The sequence below is a fragment of the Halichoeres trimaculatus genome, unplaced genomic scaffold, assembly GCF_033239565.1.
Source record: "Halichoeres trimaculatus isolate MK-OKI-2021-1 unplaced genomic scaffold, fHalTri1.1 fHalTri1_scaffold_12, whole genome shotgun sequence".
In the NCBI taxonomy this organism is placed as follows: domain Eukaryota; kingdom Metazoa; phylum Chordata; class Actinopteri; order Labriformes; family Labridae; genus Halichoeres; species Halichoeres trimaculatus.
In genome coordinates, this window is record NW_027437190.1 from 5,615,334 (window position 1) to 5,632,671 (window position 17,338).

Below are 17,338 nucleotides of genomic sequence, written 5' to 3' on the forward strand. Positions count from 1 at the left end.
TTCAGTAGTTTAGAGCAGCCTGGAGGCCTCACTAAGGTTTTATTGAAGCCAGGTTTCTTTGATACACTCTTCACTAGAAAGATACAAGTTTGAGCCTTTAATTCAAACTTAGGGGTGTGTGTGTTGGTAGAGTTGTATGAATGTATGTTGTGATGGATGAGGTGCAGTAGGTAATGTGGTCCAGCAGAGGGAGACTCTGGATGGGGGGCGAGATCATTGCTGAGACTTGACCCTAAAAAGACTCATGTTTAGATGAAGTTTGGTCGACTGTGGGCTGGATGCAGATCCTTAAGATTATTACGGATTATTACGGGTATGGTGGGTTTGGGATGAGCATTATCAGTGGTGCCACTGCCCCCCAACTGAAGAGGAAACTCATACACCAGAGAGTAGTTCTGGTTCTGGGCTGGTCCAACTTGAGAACTGTCTTAGAGACCAGCTTGTTTTTCTCCAGGTAAGAGCCACAACAGTGTCACGTTATTACTGAAATGCTACAAATGTGTGAAGAAACACCTGCACATTGATCTGGATGAAGGCTTTTATTCTCATTGAAGTACAGGTGCAAAATGGGATCTCATATTTTGAGTCACCTCTTATAAACAACATAGGTGATACTGAAATTATTACAGTTACATGCTGTGCTTCAGATATAGTCCTGGAGGTTGAATTATATTATCATTAGGAGTACTTTTGTACTAATTTTACAAGATAAAGTGACGATAACTGTCGGGTGCAGTCTGGGTAATTTATCCTGTGTACACAAAAAAAATACTAAGGCTGTTTTCCAAACCACCGACTACATACTACATGTGAATGTAGTATGTAGTTGGCACTACATACTACTTACTGCTTTTGCATGTAGTACGTAGTATGACTGTTCTGTTGGGGCTGTTTTGTATTACACTACTCTGGTTTTCAGTTTCAGGAGCAGAGCTACAAAAGATATTTTTTTCCCTTCATTATAAATATACAAAACAGTCTATGGGTAGATCTTTGAATTTAGTTATTTTTTTAATCATATCAAACAGAATCACCATTCTTGATTTCTAATCTTACACCAAAAGTTATATCGTTCACTGAAAATAGATCTGAAAGGGTTTTTTGTTTTTTTTTTGTTTTTTGGAGCTGATGGAAAACCCACTTCTATATAATCCACATAGAGTTTAAAAAAGGTAATTAGTGATTTATATGGGCTAATGAATTTGTAGAAGTAAACACCTCTTTTACAACTGGAAGTGACAAGATTTACAGGTGATCCTTCGCATCACTTCACTTCTATCTCATGGACAGTCTAACGTTAGTGTTGTACTGTAGCTGAAATGCTGACTCATTCCAGTAGATGGCGGTAATTCACCAAAACCTGCCACCGCATAGACAAACAGTGTTGGCGCCATGCATTGTGGGAAACAGTATGCCAGGTAGACTGGTCTATTGCATACTGAGAAATTTTCCTAGATCAGCAGGACATCTAGGAATTTTTAGTATACTGCAAAGTTAGCAAGTTTTCACATACTGACTACTACATACTGAATATCAGCCAAAATAGTAGGCACTGCTAGTGTAGTAGGCAGTTTGGAAAACAGCCTTATGATGCAGAGGCCTTCCTGAGAACACATCCATGCTCTCATCAATGGGGGTTAAACAGTTACTCCACCACACAAATACTCTCAGCATCACAACAGAGGATATAGAGGTGTTTTAAATTCCCTTAAGTTCTTTTTTTGAGTGAAGAAACCAAAGAAAATGATTCACCAAACTCAACCTGAGGCCTTTATTCATTAGCATGGTATACAGATGGATTCTTGAGTTTCCTTCTCTAAGAATCAACAACTTCAAGTCCTCCAAATCAAAATAAGTTCATCCATTAAAGCGTGATGGAGACCTGTGAGGGGTTTGGTGTCAGAGACCAATTTAAGTGTTTCATCACTAATCATAGACCATTCACTACTGCAACGAAAAGGAGTAACTGAAGACATTTATTCAACTGAAAAAGAACTTTCAACATATTTTAACTGATCCCTTAGCAGTTCAGTTCAGTTCTGTAGAATAAACCAAGGCACAGTCCAATCTGGCTCCTGACCAGATCTCTATCGGACAAACGTGGATCAATCTTCCTCACTTTAAGTCAAAATCACTGCTTTTGGGAATACGTGCTCAGACATCAATGGTCACTTTAACAAACCGGTAGAACAGGGAGTCAGGGTTGCGTAGCAGCAGGATCCCTCTGCGCTCCACTGGCTGGTCAGAAAGGGTTTTAAGGAGGCCAGCAACGCTGACAAAGCCCAGAGCCTCACCACAGCCCGCCAACAGAGAGAAGTCCGCCTGAGTGACCCAGCCAAGGGTCACCCTGGAGCAGTGGGAGGTGACGCTGGGGAGAGGTTCTGGATAGAGCCCAAAGGTGAGGTCTGAAGAGGACTGGGAGGATGGTTTTGGCTCTTCAGAAGGAGTGGGGTGTGGTTCAGAGGATGACTGAAGGTGTGAGGTTTCACCCTCAGAGGGCAGAGAAGGTTTAGCAGCTTTTTTGGAGTTCTTCTTTTTGAGTTTGATTCTGTTTTTAAAGTGATCTTTGTGTAGGGGCTCCTGGGGGCCGCTGCTGTTCGCTCCTTTCCCCAGGAGCTTCAGGTCCTCTGCTGTGGGCACGCAAACCATCGCATGGAGCTCTGGTTTTCCTTTGGATAGCATCGAGAGGCGCACCCACACCAGGCTCATGCTGTGGTCTGTGAGAAAGGAGGTCACTGTGGTGCGGCTGAGCGGGGGCTGGCTCCCAACACGGTTAACCCTCTGGCCTTTGGATGAGGAGGAACTGCACCAACCTGAGAGCAGCTTCAGGGATTTCCTGTTCCTAGAAGACAAAGGAGCAACCAACATGCTGGTCAACAATGTTTAAACTGATTTGAAACTCAATGTACAGACAAATGTTATTATTCAGAGGAAAAATACAGCTGAGGTCAAAACTATGAGCCCCCTGCTGTTAAACAGGTCAGTGATTTCTAACACGGCTTTTCCAAACATCCTGCTTTTACTTTGAATGCTTACATTATTTCATTTTTTACACAGGAACAAATTTGTTTCACACATAGCAAAAACTACCAGGGTCGGAATCATCATCCCCCTTAAGAACTGACTTCTTATTGAGTCAAAGCACAAACCACTGCTGTGCTTCAACCATGTGCTTTAACTTTGTAATGCTCACAGCTTGTCATCAATCCAGTTCAAACTAAGGATCATCCTACACTTTACACACAGGATAAAGACCTCAGGTCAAGTTTTGAGCTGTCACTGCAGCTAAAAGTATCACGCTAAAAATATGTCACTTTAGGCCTGACTTTACAAAGAACTATTGATGCTCACAAAGCAGGAGAAGGATATACAGAGTTATTAGCATTGTTTCCAAGAGACAGGACAAGGAGAAGAAGCAACAAGAAACTAAAAGAAAGACACACACAGTCCAGAAGAAGTCTGTCAGAGGTAGAAAGACACAGATTTCAAACTGAACTCTGAAAGGAAAACTAGAGTGTGAGAGATGTGTACCTCTAAAGAACTGAAAACAACTACACAAGTTCATGACTGAGCTGAGTCAGAAATTGTTGGAAGTGTCAAAGAAAACTGTCACTAGAGCCCTGATGTCCCAGAAATGGACTGCTGTGAAATGAAAAACTCCATTTCAACCGAAGAAAGAGACTGAAGGATGCCAAGGACAGTCAGGATTAGAACATCATCCCCCACCCCCCACAGTGAAAACCAGAGGTATGAGCCTCACGCTGTGGGGATGCTTCAGTGCCAGGCCAGGTACTGGGAATCTCTTCTAGGTTGAATCCTCAAGGAAGAAGAATGTGAAGATCTGTATAGAAAACCTCAAACAGTCCGCAGCAAAACTGGGTCTGGGTCACAGCTTTGACTTCCAATATGACAGCGAGCCAAAACAAACATAGCCCCTGTTGTGAAACTTATAGACTGATGTCCACAAAGCCCTGATTTAGAGTGCAGTCACACTGGCCATCCAAACTTTGCCAAACTCAAGCATGATTGATTGATTTTCAATAAAATAAGATTGGAGCATTGAAGGTATATGCTGTTATTTATAAAAAATAAAAAATAAAAATTGGTATCAGCCCAGGTCAGGCTTTTTAAAGATCAATGATCGGCCAGAAAATTGTGATAGGTGCACCTCTAGTTACAAACTACAACAAACAGCTGCACACTGATCAGTAAAAAGGACACGCTGCTGAATTTTGGTACTTTTTGCTTTTAGTGAAATTATTTTGTTTCTGTGTACAAAGTTAAAATAATATAAGCATCTAAAATAAAACTTGGATCTTTGAAAAAGCGGTGTTAAAAATTCATTCATCTGTTAAACAGAACTTGAGACTAAACATAACATTTCAAAGGAGGGCTAATTATTTTTCCCTCAGCTGTATGTTTTTAAAAGTGGGCTCCAGATGAGCATGGTGTTTAATGTTGAGGAGAAGCTTGAAGTGATTCAATAATATGAGAAAATAACTGACCAAATTAATAAAAAGGAGATCATGAAGTGTTTAGATTGTAACCATAACATTATGATAATGTTATAAATAACAAGGTGTGCACTGACCTACAGTACAGTTAGGAAGTAAAGAACCTGTTACCTCAGCACACTGACACCGCTCAGAGGCTTGGTGACAGGGATGTCTCCCCCCTCCTTCATCTCCACCTCTCCAGTCCCTGATGAAGTTTGACCGTCTTCCTTCATCAGTATAAACTCCCATTCCTCTGCCAACTGCTGCCAGGGGCAACGGAAAGGAGCCAGACAGCCATATTTAACGTAATTAGTCCTTTTGGCTGGTGGACGCCTGGGGAGACAAATTACATGGTTGGTATTTTAAAGAAAAAACATGACTGCTTATGAGTTTGTAAAAGGGGAGAGGAAATTTTTTATCCTATCTGTGTTATAAAAAAAATTGTCATAAGCCAGTAAACTTCCTGAGACTACTCCCTCCATCATATCTGATTCACTGTACCCACTTTACTCAGAGTGCAGGTGAGTGTAAGTTTACAGTCCAGGTATAGACTGAATATCTTTTTTTTAATTTTTTCAAACATAAGAATCTGTTTTCAGAGATTAAACCGCTAAAGGAGCTGTCTTTCCAATGTTTTTGTTGTTTCTCTTCCTGCTCCATCTTCAGCTAACCTCTTGAACTTTCCCAGAAGCTCCGCCTCCTGCTCGTCCTGAAACCGAACGCCTGAGGGGCAGTCTGGGTAATCGTGGGGGAAGTGGGGGACTCCTTTGTTCTGAGAATGTTTCAGACTCATGTTCAGGCCTCCGATGCGAACTCCTCTGTACACCTGGAGGACAAACAGTGGACATTCAGTTTGAAAGAAATCAGACACAACAGCAGGTTAAAGGGCCTTAAAATGTTCAAAATGTTCACCCACTACATGTTGACAGAAAATGGAATTATCCCAAAACAATATTGCCATTTACATGGCTTTTCATGGTGATGTTCACTTTGTTTCAAGCTATAAAGACAAGATTGTTTATATGGATTTAAAAATGAAGTACAGATGTGAGTGTGCAAACATGATTGACATAAGGGGATCAAATTTCTTTAACTTGCATCATTTTTGCACAAAAAAACAGACTGTGTGCACAGACCTTTCAAATCAACAGTAACACCAATAACAAAAGAGGGGTGGGCGAGATATCAAATATATGTTATATCCTGGAGTGTTGCAAGAGGGATCTAAAAAATGACTACACTGCACCCATCAAGTACAAATTGTCTCAAATGTTGGAGGAAGTTGGTATGTAACTTTCTTTGGAGTTTTGCTTCTTTCACCCTCTGCTGGTGCTCCTCTCACAGCAAGCAGCACATGTCCCCACCTGTATCCAGAAAACTCTCCTGCATATACATTAGGTTTGTGTTAGAAATATGTATTAAATTTGTTTTGGGAATGGAGGGGAAAAGTGGCTTGCATATCTTGTCAGTTGTGGGTTCTTGGGGCTTGTTTTCAAAATAGAAGTTGCTTGGTTGGACTGGCTGTGCTGCCTGCATGATCCCTGCCTGATCTACCCAGCTCTCCACAACAAGAAACGAACATAACACACACTTAAAGACGGGTACACACTACAGGTATTGGGATGATTTTTGTCCTGATCTCCCCCTTACGATCAAAGCCAGCAAAGGCCTGATTGTCTGATGACATTATGTGTGATTTTTCTGTGGTGTGGGGTGTGTTAAGAGTGATTTCTTCTGCTCAGAAGGCCTCTGATTCAGAGATCAAAGATAATGAACATGTTTAATATTTGGGACTAAAAATCCTGTAGTGTGTGGGGCGCTCTGAGAGGAGCCGAGCAGGTACAGCATGTAATGTCACGTGTACCAGAGCAAAGCCAATCAAGATGCGAGCTGACTCAGCTGACTGTCCGAAGAGAGAGTAAGAAATCTATCTGTAATACTTAAAACAACTTTACTCACCTCCAACTCGCATTGTTATTCATACAGTCCATATCCCTGCTGTCTCCACAACCTTTTCCATAAGCCCTTTGCTTTTGTTTTTTTTCCAAAATTCTAGGGTCTGAAAAACAAACATCTTTGCTTTTTCCCGTACATCCATCATATTTTTTTTACACCGAAGTCGAAGTACGCAAGATTTGAAATATTGAGCATAAAGCAGCTAAAGCTCTTCTGAAGAATCTGTTATTGTGTGTTGTCCTCAGAGTGCAGACCACACACTGTAAGATCAGGAGAGAGATGTTGTGTGATCTGTCTTTTGTTGTCATCAAGTGTGTGCTCTCTAAGTAATGTGTGCCAGCCTTAAGTTTCAGTTTCTCCTCTCTCCTCATTCTCCCTTCACTCATGCACTCTCAGATGACTGACATGAGGGTTCACTACATTCATTCTGCTACGGAACAAACATCCAGGTGCTGAGAGTGATGCGCAGAGTGAACTAGGGCTGGGACAATATGCTATTCTCACAATTTGATTCTGGTACGATTTTTGGGGTGCTGATTTGATTTAAAATGGGATACCTTCATATCTACGATTTTGGGGATTTTTAGTTTGCTTTTTAAAATCAGACCATGGGAAAAGTTCAATGATGATGATAATAATGTCTACAGACTATATCAGGAGCCATATTTTCCCATGAAATGCCTTCACTACTGACGGTCAAAAACAAACATCTGCTCTGAACACAGAACTAACAGCAGAGCTGTTACAGTATGAACGCCAGAGTCTGTTAGTGTGGACATGGACACGTACGAGGAGGTGAAGGAGGACACTTTATGTTTTAGCAAAAAAACCGTTTCCATTGCACTTTTGTGAAAAACTTCAAGATCCAAACTTCTGGAAAAACCACCGCGTTAGAGGGTAAAAAAGTTTTGTCCAAAATTGAGAGGTTTTTCGAAATTTTGGTGTTTCCATATTTCTTTATTGTGATATTTAGGTTTTTGTGCAATTTCAAGTGTAATGGAAACACAGTTTATGAGAGCACTGAAAATAGTGCAGGTTTCATCAGGTTTCATAGCTTCACAGTATTTGACCCACGTTTTAACCTCTATGAGAGGACAGACAGTCAGCTTCAGTTCAAAATTTAAGCACAGGATACTTAAAATCCCGATTCATGACTGTACATCCTACCAGTGGGATCCAGAAGGCCATGCCCCATCCTTTAGGAAGCAGAAGGTCCCATCCAGCCCCCCAGGAGCTCATCTTATGCCCCAGCTGTTGGCCAGGCTGATGGATGAGCAGGATGGGGACCCGGCTCTGTGGAGCAGCGGGACCAAGCCTGGAGCCCGGGACCAGCACCTCACTCCTCATGTGGTTCAACTCCTGTGGGTGATAGAGACGATGCTAGATCGATGAAGAGGATAAACAACTGTCTGTTCACACCACGGAAGAGAGCCTAGCCTGAGGGAAGAAGTTTCCAGAGTAGAAATGTGACAAATACAGCTCAGAGTGTAAAAATAGCACAAAAATGAGAAACTGCCTTCTCTGATATCTTGTTTTCAGTGACATCGTCCCGGACCAAGTGCTCCCACAGGTAACTCTGGCAGCAGTGTTTGGGTACTCCTCTCAGCATCAGCTCTCTGCTCTTCTCATCATCCTCCTCTGAAACACACACAGCACAGGCACAGCATGCTGCACAGTGAGCAACAGCAACAGATTCATAAGACATGAAGCTGTGGATGTTTGATGTATAACCCAACCAGAGGCCTGTGGGTACACATCACTTCACCTTAAAGCCCCCTCAGTTTCACATCCTGACGGAACCAAACGTTATACAGCAAAACAGATGCTACCATTTGACAATACATGTTTTTTAACTTGTAGAATACTGAAATCCGATATTTAATCAGGCACAGACAAAATATAAAAGTGGGAAACTGAGATTTTTTTTGTTTTGGAAAATTAGATTATTATTAGAATTTGATGCCAGTGGCTGAAAAACACATGAAAGGTTAAAAATGAGAAAACACCTGATGGATGTTAATTAGAGGGGAGATAAAATGAGCATCTAGAGCAGCTGAGTCTTCCTGAAGTAGACATGGTGAGAGATTAATTTAACTTAATCACAAGTTAAATTAAATAGAAGTAAATCTATTTCAATATTACAAACTAAATAAAGCCACAGAGGAGCTTAAAATCAACCATTTTCGTCTGTAGTTTCTCTTAGTTGCCGCTGAACCAGCTCTCTTCTGTCACTGCAGTCGAGTGTTGAGTACAAGGTCCTGCCAGGGTTCGAACCTGGAACATCTGCACAGACAGGCAGAGGCCTCCACGGGCACAGAACCAGCGGTGTACTCGTAGAAACAACAGCAGGACAAGAAGTAACAACTGATTCAGTGCTCAACTCCAGAGTTCATGTTTCATGATCTGAGGTCAGATATGAGGGGACAGAGGAGAGGAGGGGGTTTTAAATGAGGACAGCCTGAGGAAATTATTTAGTTGTAATGCCCCTTTAACCATTCATCAACTCCCCGTATCTGCTTGGTCAGATGTTACCTTTAGCTGTCTTTACAGAGGGCAAAGCTTTAACCTTCTGTTTTGGTAACGTCAGTCTGGGGTCATCAACGGTCAGACCAAGCACAGTGCCAGGGGGGACTCCTCCATCCAACATGACACCTGGTTACATGAACACACACACACACACACACACATACACACATCACACACACCACACAGCAGACAAGAGGTTCCTGTTAAAAATAACCAAATAATTGATGAGGCTATGTGGAGAGGAATCGTCTCTTTGAGCTATCTGTGGCTTGTTCTGTGGCTTTGAGACGGTCATCACCTCTGGATCTCTGCGTTCATTTTTCAACTGGTTTGTCCAGCTTAAAAATTTGTTATGGCGTGTTTTTTTTGGTTACTTAGTTTTTTTACAACAAACTTGTTGTTATTAGTTCACGTTAACTGTTATAGCCATGCTGCACATAAACACACAGGGACTCAGAGCTGCAGACAGGTATCAGAGAGTTTGTAACCTCTTAACACACAGACTCATGTTTAGCCCATAGACTGGATAATTAATGGACATGGTCTCCCTGATGGAACCTGTCTGTTTCTGAAACTGATTTCTGAAATCAGCTGGCGCAGTCATGCTGGAAGTGGGGCGGGCTTTGAGTCTCTACACTAACAGCTATAGGGCACCTGTCAGTTATGTGGGCTAAGCTGTGCCTCTGATTGGGTAAACTTGCAATCCTAATATCTTCCAAATTGCAGAGTTAGATAGTAGATAAACCTTCATCCCCTGTACGGTGTGTGTCGATAGTGAAACTAGTGATTCAGACAGGGGCGTTTTTTGTATCAGGTTTATTTTTGCTGTAAACATGTTTTTTGTTTTTTTTTTTGGCTTGGTGTGTATGTGACCACCAGTACTTCTGGAGCCAGCCTCAAGCAGATTGCTCAAGGAGCAGCAGATTTTAGCACTTCTACAGTGTCTCACATCTTTAGATTGGAGTTTACTGCTTGGTAGGGTTGGGTATTGCCAAGAACCTCACGATTTCAATTCTTGTTGCAATTCGATTCAATATCAATTCGATTTCATGTTGATTTAAATGCTTTGGTTGTCAATTTTCATGCCCCATATGAACATAAGTGGTAGGTCACCTCATGTTTTGGAGCAATAAAAACAACCCAAACATCAGACTTTACAGCTGAAGGAACTGGCTTTAAGCTGCTGCTACTGCTTTGGCTGCCATTCTGTTGTTGTTTGGTCTCATGTGGCCAGTAATCTGACTGCTAGATATTGCTAATTCTTCATATTTCCACAGACTGTACCTTTAAAATGACCTTGACAAGCAAATTTTGTCTTTTAATTTTATTCTATTACACACACATCAAACATTAATTAATGAACACAACTTCCCGATGACCAAAAAGGTGCCCAGCTGTACGTCCAAGAACTCACTGAGTTGAACAGAGGAGGGTTGCAAGGGATGGGCACCTTTACATTTGAAACGAAACAGTAATGCTCGGTACCTGGCAATCATATTGGTACTCAACAGTACCAATGTTTGATACTTTTTTGTGTTTATTGTTAACATGAATTATCTTGTGCCATGTTCCTTATGGTAAAACATGTATTCACCCATCCTTGCAGTAACAAGGTTTATGCACACGAGGGCGCTCGTTTGAAGGGAGCCGGTTGTATGTGAGGTTCTTGTTGTTTCAGTTGGCGTCATGTCGTGGAGGAATAAAGTTGTTGGAACCAAATGAACATCGAGTTTATTTGAATCTAACATTTATGTGGTAAAAAATATTAATCAGTTTAATAATAAAGTCTAAAAGTTTTTTAATTTAACATATTTATTTCTCAATATATAAACTTGCAATGCTATGTTCATGTCCAGCATGGAAAATCGCCTTCTCTCCCACTTCCTCACAGTAACAAGGATGTATTTAGGTACAGAAACGTGGTAACTTTGAAATTTATGTGAATCGATACTCAGTACCAGAGACTGCATTCTGTCAGTATAAAAGTACCTAACTTGGTACCCATCCCAATGGGTTACAGTCCAATGTAAGTTTGTGTGCAGACGTAAAAAAACAAAAACTCCACACTACCAACAGTGAACAGTCATTTCACGGTCAGGTAGCCACACCTGAAGCTCACCTTTAAGTAGTCGATAGATATCGGCTTGTTCTGCGTGCAGACTCATCTTTCCCTCATCCTCACATTGCTTAGACCACCACAGAGAGCAGTGCTGGACTTTATCCTTCTCCTTAACACAAAAGAAAAAACACACTGTTATATAGTGCAAGTATCTTTTAGATGCTTTGCTTATCAAAAAGGTAAAAGAACAGATCTTACGTTACAATCTGTAGATGCTTTCAAAGTTTCTGCCAGAACAGTGAAAGACTGTGGTCCAATGAGGCGGAAACGCAGAATCTCCATGGTGAGATCACTGCAACAAATACACAAGTGCTTTACAAAGACTTCTTATTGAGAATCTCTGACATTTAGAGTGAAAATCGTTCATCCGGGTGTGTTTTTACTCTGAACTAACTTTATAGTGATTCCAGTGACGCTTGATTTCCAGGTCGATGGCTCGGTCGGGGATCTGGTTCCATCACCGAGAATTTTCTTAGCTGGAGGTTCAGTTACATCCTTTTTGGTCTGCTTTCTCTTTGATCCAGGTGTGAGCTTGGCCTCGGGTGTGTCCTCAGGCTTGTTTGGGATTTCAGGAGGAACTACAGCCTCGTCACACTGACAGACAGCTTGTAGCTCAGAGAGAAGATCCTGCAAAGCACAGATAAGATGTTAGCTCTGGTCAAATTTATATCAAATTAACATCACCATAACAATAATCTTTCCATATCAATGTTTTTTAAAACTATTGTAATAGCTTTGATTCTCAAAATAGTCAAGACGTTAGAGCCATAACCCCCACTGTACCTTCTTTAACGTGGGATGAGCCCAGATCCACAGCTGCCTGTGGGTTGATCCCTGTGACTGTGGTTTCCAAACAAAGGTGACGGGGCCAACGGGCTGCAGGGGGTAATGTCCTGCTTTGTACACCACCACACTGCCCTGTCTCTGCCCTGACACACACAGTGGTGCTGCAAAAGTAGGGCCTGAAAACACACACAAGCACAAATCTTGCTCAGTTTAAACCAACATAAAAGTTTCTTTTTGGAGCATGTGAATAAAATTAACAGTCTCTCATAGGATCACTTCTTCTCACCTGTCTCCTTGCTTGTCATCTGTGACAGAGAGGCCAGAAGATTGCTCTCCTCTCCTTGTAGCTCTATGCAGCAGTAGTAGGACAGGTCCTGGAAATGATCACTTACATTAACCGCGCTGTAATCCCTTAAATTGAAACCTTAAACTCAGATTTGTGGTGTTACCTGCAGGAGGCAGTGGCTGCTCATCGCCCTGTAGCAGGGACGGTAGCACTTGGTCGTGGGTCTGTCTGCCAGGCAGTAGCCCCACTTTTTAAGCATGAAGAAGCGCTTAGCATGCCAAATGTGAGTCTCCAGCCACACATTCTTCCTCTGTCGACGGTTGAATTCCAATAACAAGTTCCCATGGCGCCGCCGAGCCTTGCGGCTTTTCGTCTTCACCTGTTCCTTGTTTTTGGCTCCAGCTCGGAGATTCTTCTGTCGCTGAAAGCAAAAAGAAAAATGTTTGAGATGTCAGAAGCTGTCTTGTTCTGCTCATTGAGCCTTCACATGCTTCAGGAAAGAGTTTAACTCTAACCAGCTCGTTGAACTGCGCTCTCAGTCTGCGCGGTAGCCGCTTGGTGTTGTGGCTCATGGCTCGTCTCCTCATGTGTCGAGGCAGGGATTCGAACACTTGGCAGGTACCAGCGATATGGTGGGCAGCCTTTGACATGGCGCTCACCTCGGCTGCTCTGGCCCTGGCAAAAGCTCCAGCTGAGCAAAGTTAGAAGAGCAGTTCACGAGTTATTAAACTTCATCTGAGTGCAGCGCTGCCTTGGTTTCTTTGACTGAACATCACACAACTTTCTTTTTGACTCTATCATGCAAACTGTAGAGCTTACACATTACACAGTAGATTAAAATGTGATTGCTTTCATTTTTAAGGTCTGATGCATACTTTACAACTTCACAGGTACATCAACCATTCCAGGTGACTACATTATGAAGCTGACTGGGAGAATACCAAGAGTGTGTAAAGCAGTCAAACTGAAAATATAAAACATATTTTAGTTTAACATTTTTAGTTTACCACATAACTGCCTCTGTGTTCTTTCCTTTGAAACATTGCTACATATATTTTTAAACATCGATTTCTAATTGATAGAGCCCAGAGCTGTCCTGCTACTCAATTCAGAACACCCGTAATCCTTCCTCACTAGCCCCATTTACATGGGTCCAAAAATCCTATATACAATCAGACTTAAAATGGCTCATGTAAACACCTTAGACAATCTGATTCACCTGGATCTGATTGTGTTTTGGGTCTGATTGCAAAAGGTAGTCTACCCCGATTGATAATCCACTCTATGCTCCATGTAAACGGCTGAATGGAGCGGATTGGGTTGATTGAGAGGATTGTCCAGTCTGCGCATCTGCTCCCTAGTACGTAAGAGGCATGTAAGTGACGTACGCAGAGCAACATCCGGCCAAACGAAAACAAACATGGCAAACAAACAGAAAAACTGGACACAATAAGCGTCTCCAACAAAACACGACGTGGATCCATCTTTCCAGACGTAAACAGGATACAGGAAGTGAACCTCTTCTTCTCTTACACATTTACAGGTAGTGGCGGAGTGACGTAATGCACAGGTCAAAAAAACAATACAATCGGATTCAGCTCGGGCCATGAACATGCAGATTGAACGTGGATCTCTTTACTTAAACTTCATGTAAACAGGTCAAATCAGATTCACTTAATCTGATCGATTTCAATCAGACTAAGGCAAACTACTGATGTAAATGGGGCTATTGTCTACTTACTCATATAAGAATGCCATTATCACTTGTCATACCACCTTTGTTGGCATCCAAGACTTCTTCCTGCACTTTACTTCACACTACTTGCACTCAAATACTGTTCTCCAGTACTCAGGGTTATTTTTGTAAAGTTTTATGTCCCAGCATTTCAGTGGCACTTAATCATTTTTTTATCTTGGTTTTATTATCTGAACAATTGTTTCATGTTTTATTTTCTTAAAGTTAGGATTTTAGAATTTTAAACAGTAGACTTGAGTTTGACATGCAATATAGTCTGTCTGCTGTGCTGTCTTTTCTTGTTGTTGACTGCTCTACACACCATAATTGCCCCTAGGGGATGGGTATGTTTTTTCAATTCAATTCAATTCGATACTTTATGTCAATTAAGTTTTTAATTAAGTAAGTTTCTTTCATTCATTCATTCATTCATTCATTCATTCATTCATTCATTCATAACCTGCTCCTGGGTGCCTTGAATTTTCACTCAGTGTTAATAAAGTAATCAATTAATCTATCCATTTGTTCATAGTTTCGATGTCTTCAGTATTAATCTAAAATGTAGAAATACTAAAATTAAAGAAAAACTGTTGATGAGAACCGTACCTTATAGGGTCATTATCAGGATTGTGAGTTGTTACTTTGACACACTAAAATAACACTTAACTTACAAAAATCAGCCCATAATCTTTACCTGTGATGAACTTTGGCATCTCCTTGGCGTAGCTGCCATCATGTCTCTGGTGTCCACGGGTCCATCCGGCCCACTGGTCGGGAGGCTTTGACCTCTCCGTAGGTCGATCTATGGTTGTTGAACACAACTTGATTTACTCAGGCCTTTCCATGCAAATGAACTGATGAGTAACTAAGGCTGCATAAATGTAGATATCCTTAAAAACGGTTTATATTAGATGTTAGGTCATGTGGGACCAGTTACAGCATACACCATTTACAGACAAACGGGCAGATGCAGTTTCAGCTTCTTCTCCAGGAAAAAACAATGATAGACACTTGTGGCAAAATTAAAAAAAAGAAAAAAAACAGCTGAGCAGATATATGAAACTAAAAACATGTCTAGCCTTGTGTCCTCTGATGTGTTTTGTGTTACTTTTTAACTGTATGAATACTTGTTGTGTTTGCCGGACCATCAGGTAGGGTAGTGAACATCAGCCAATTAGGTGGAAGTGACGCAACTGATGGACAGTTGTTTTCTTTTAGTATTTTTCCCGACTCTAATTCAGTAGAATTTCAGAAAATAAATAGGAGTACGCAAAAATAATCCTGTCGCAGTATGTCCTGATGCGTACATTGTCAGGCCCTTCTTTAAAGTAAATGCTTTACTGTGAGCAAAGACTGATGGGTCATCACTGCTGTAACTCTCGCGATGTGAGAAAGTAACCAGTCACAGAACAAACATAGAAACAGTTAGGCAGTGACTACGACCGGGTTTAGCTGATCCTCTAACACTCGATCATACATCAGGAGGTGATACAGAGGAGGTGAAACAGGAAGGTACGGTACCTGGACCCGGAGTGTCTGCGCCGTTCTGTGTGCTACAGGAGGAATACTGCACACTCATGGGCTGGACCCTCATCTTCTTCTTCTTCATCCTCGCTTTAGCTTCAGACATCTTCTACGGATCATAAGAGAGGAAAGTGTTAAAGACACCAAACAGCAACAGACAGCTCACATGTAAACACCAACATCACCAGCACTCCCCATTAGCCAGTCAGTGAAGTGACGTCAGGAAAATGCAGTAATGTTGATATAACAGAAATATAAACACATCTTATTCCTACGTGTCGAGATGTTCTGCTCTCCTGTTTTTCCTCTGAGGCTCTGAAGCTGTCTACCCTGTCAGGGTTTTGGTCTGTGACAGTTTTCTCACAGCCCTGTGCCATGTGGGCCCGTCTGTGTCTTCTTCTTCTACTGTTTCTACTTCTTCGGTGTCGATTGGCCGCTGGCAAACAAGACCATTCCGCCACCTAGCGGTGTGGAGTATGAACCGAAAACATCCTAAGATTACTGTAAGGGAAGAACAAAAAATAAAATAAAACAAAATTGATAGATTTTTTTCATCCAAATCAGCTAACAAATAGTTACAGAGTTCTGAGTTGGTTGAATAAAATAGAATAAACAAAAAATAAAAAAAAAATCAAACAAATTTAAAAAAGTGAATTGTGTGTGTGTGTGTGTGTGTGTGTGTGTGTGTGTGTGTGTGTGTGTGTGTGTGTGTGTGTGTGTGTGTGTGTGTGTAAAAGATAAATTTTAAAAATGTAATAAATATTTGTGAAGACCAATAACTCTCTAATTCCTCAAAGGTTATCTTTCAACCCAATATTCCTGACAGTGTTGGGTTACATGTAGGGATGGGTACCTTTCACATTTAAAACGGTCCAGTACCAATGCTTGGTACCTAGCAACCGGTATAGGTACTCAACAGTTCCAATTTTGCTACTTTTGTGTGTTTATATTGTAAAAAATATTAACCAGTTAAACAATAATAAAATGTATTTTTTTTTCAATTTAACATATTAATTCTTCAGTATATAACCTTACAAAGCTGTGAATGGGTTCCAAGTTCTTTTGACAGAATTCAGTCGGTACCTATAAAGGTACCTTATTCTGTACCCATCCTTTGTTACATGTTCATCTATTTCTTAACCTCCCATTGGCCTGTATTTTCAGATATCTTAATCGATGTGCTGATTGATCCAGAGCGTCCAAACCTGAGTCTTAAAATCTCACACACTCTATTTCACCAATTTTGTTCCTCTCTTCCCCACAGCATTTTTGCAACCTCACCTTCAGGCTCTTTTGTACACAGATCTTTATTTCTGCCAAGTTTAACTTTTAATAGTCCTGTGCCCCCTATCCACTGTACTAAGAGTAACATTTGGATCATTTCTCTCCAGTAAACTGACAATCCTTCACTTATTCTTTTTTTGATTCTTGTGTTGGATCTGTTTTGTAGTACACTTTGCGTGTTTTTCAGTTTTACAAATTGGCAATGAAGCTGAAAAAAACACTTCATTGACGTCAACTTCCTGGACTGATCCGTGTTTATAAGCTACAGAGCCTCTTTGAGGTCTTTGGCCTTTCTCCCCTGTGACCCCTGAGAATGCTGCTCCTTGACAGCTGGGTGTTTTTAATGATGGCTCCACTTTCTTCAATAACTGCTACACACTTGTTACATGTTGGTTTTCATCTGTGTTTTGGATTTAATAATGAAAACCCAGTCCATGAAGAGTTAAATGGCTGGTTTTTGCTTTTTGGAAAACTTTTTGAAAACCTGGTCTGAATGTCAAAATATGACTTCTGTGAATCCGTTTACAGACCATCTGCAACTCTTCACAGCTCAGACACGGTGTTTGTTGTGTTCAGTTATTTTTTTACACATTGGATTCATGTTTGTGAATCGAGGTTAGAGTCAC

The 17,338-nt window shown here is 41.2% G+C and overlaps 1 protein-coding gene across 1 annotated transcript; it reads right to left on the bottom strand.

The window, feature by feature from the left end:
• Nucleotides 1–542: 542 nt before the first annotated feature.
• On the bottom strand, nt 543–15,851 carry pop1 (POP1 homolog, ribonuclease P/MRP subunit). The gene is made up of 16 exons (XM_074684381.1): nt 15,704–15,851; nt 15,426–15,537; nt 14,599–14,706; nt 12,685–12,860; nt 12,333–12,590; nt 12,170–12,257; nt 11,881–12,059; nt 11,492–11,724; nt 11,296–11,389; nt 11,098–11,206; nt 8,985–9,104; nt 7,969–8,090; nt 7,620–7,811; nt 5,168–5,322; nt 4,626–4,829; nt 543–2,842 (listed from the first exon to the last, which is right to left on the bottom strand). Exons 1-16 carry the CDS (start codon nt 15,803–15,805, stop codon nt 2,155–2,157), a joined length of 2,940 nt encoding a protein of 979 aa, XP_074540482.1. The 5' UTR covers nt 15,806–15,851; the 3' UTR covers nt 543–2,154.
• Nucleotides 15,852–17,338: the final 1,487 nt, after the last annotated feature.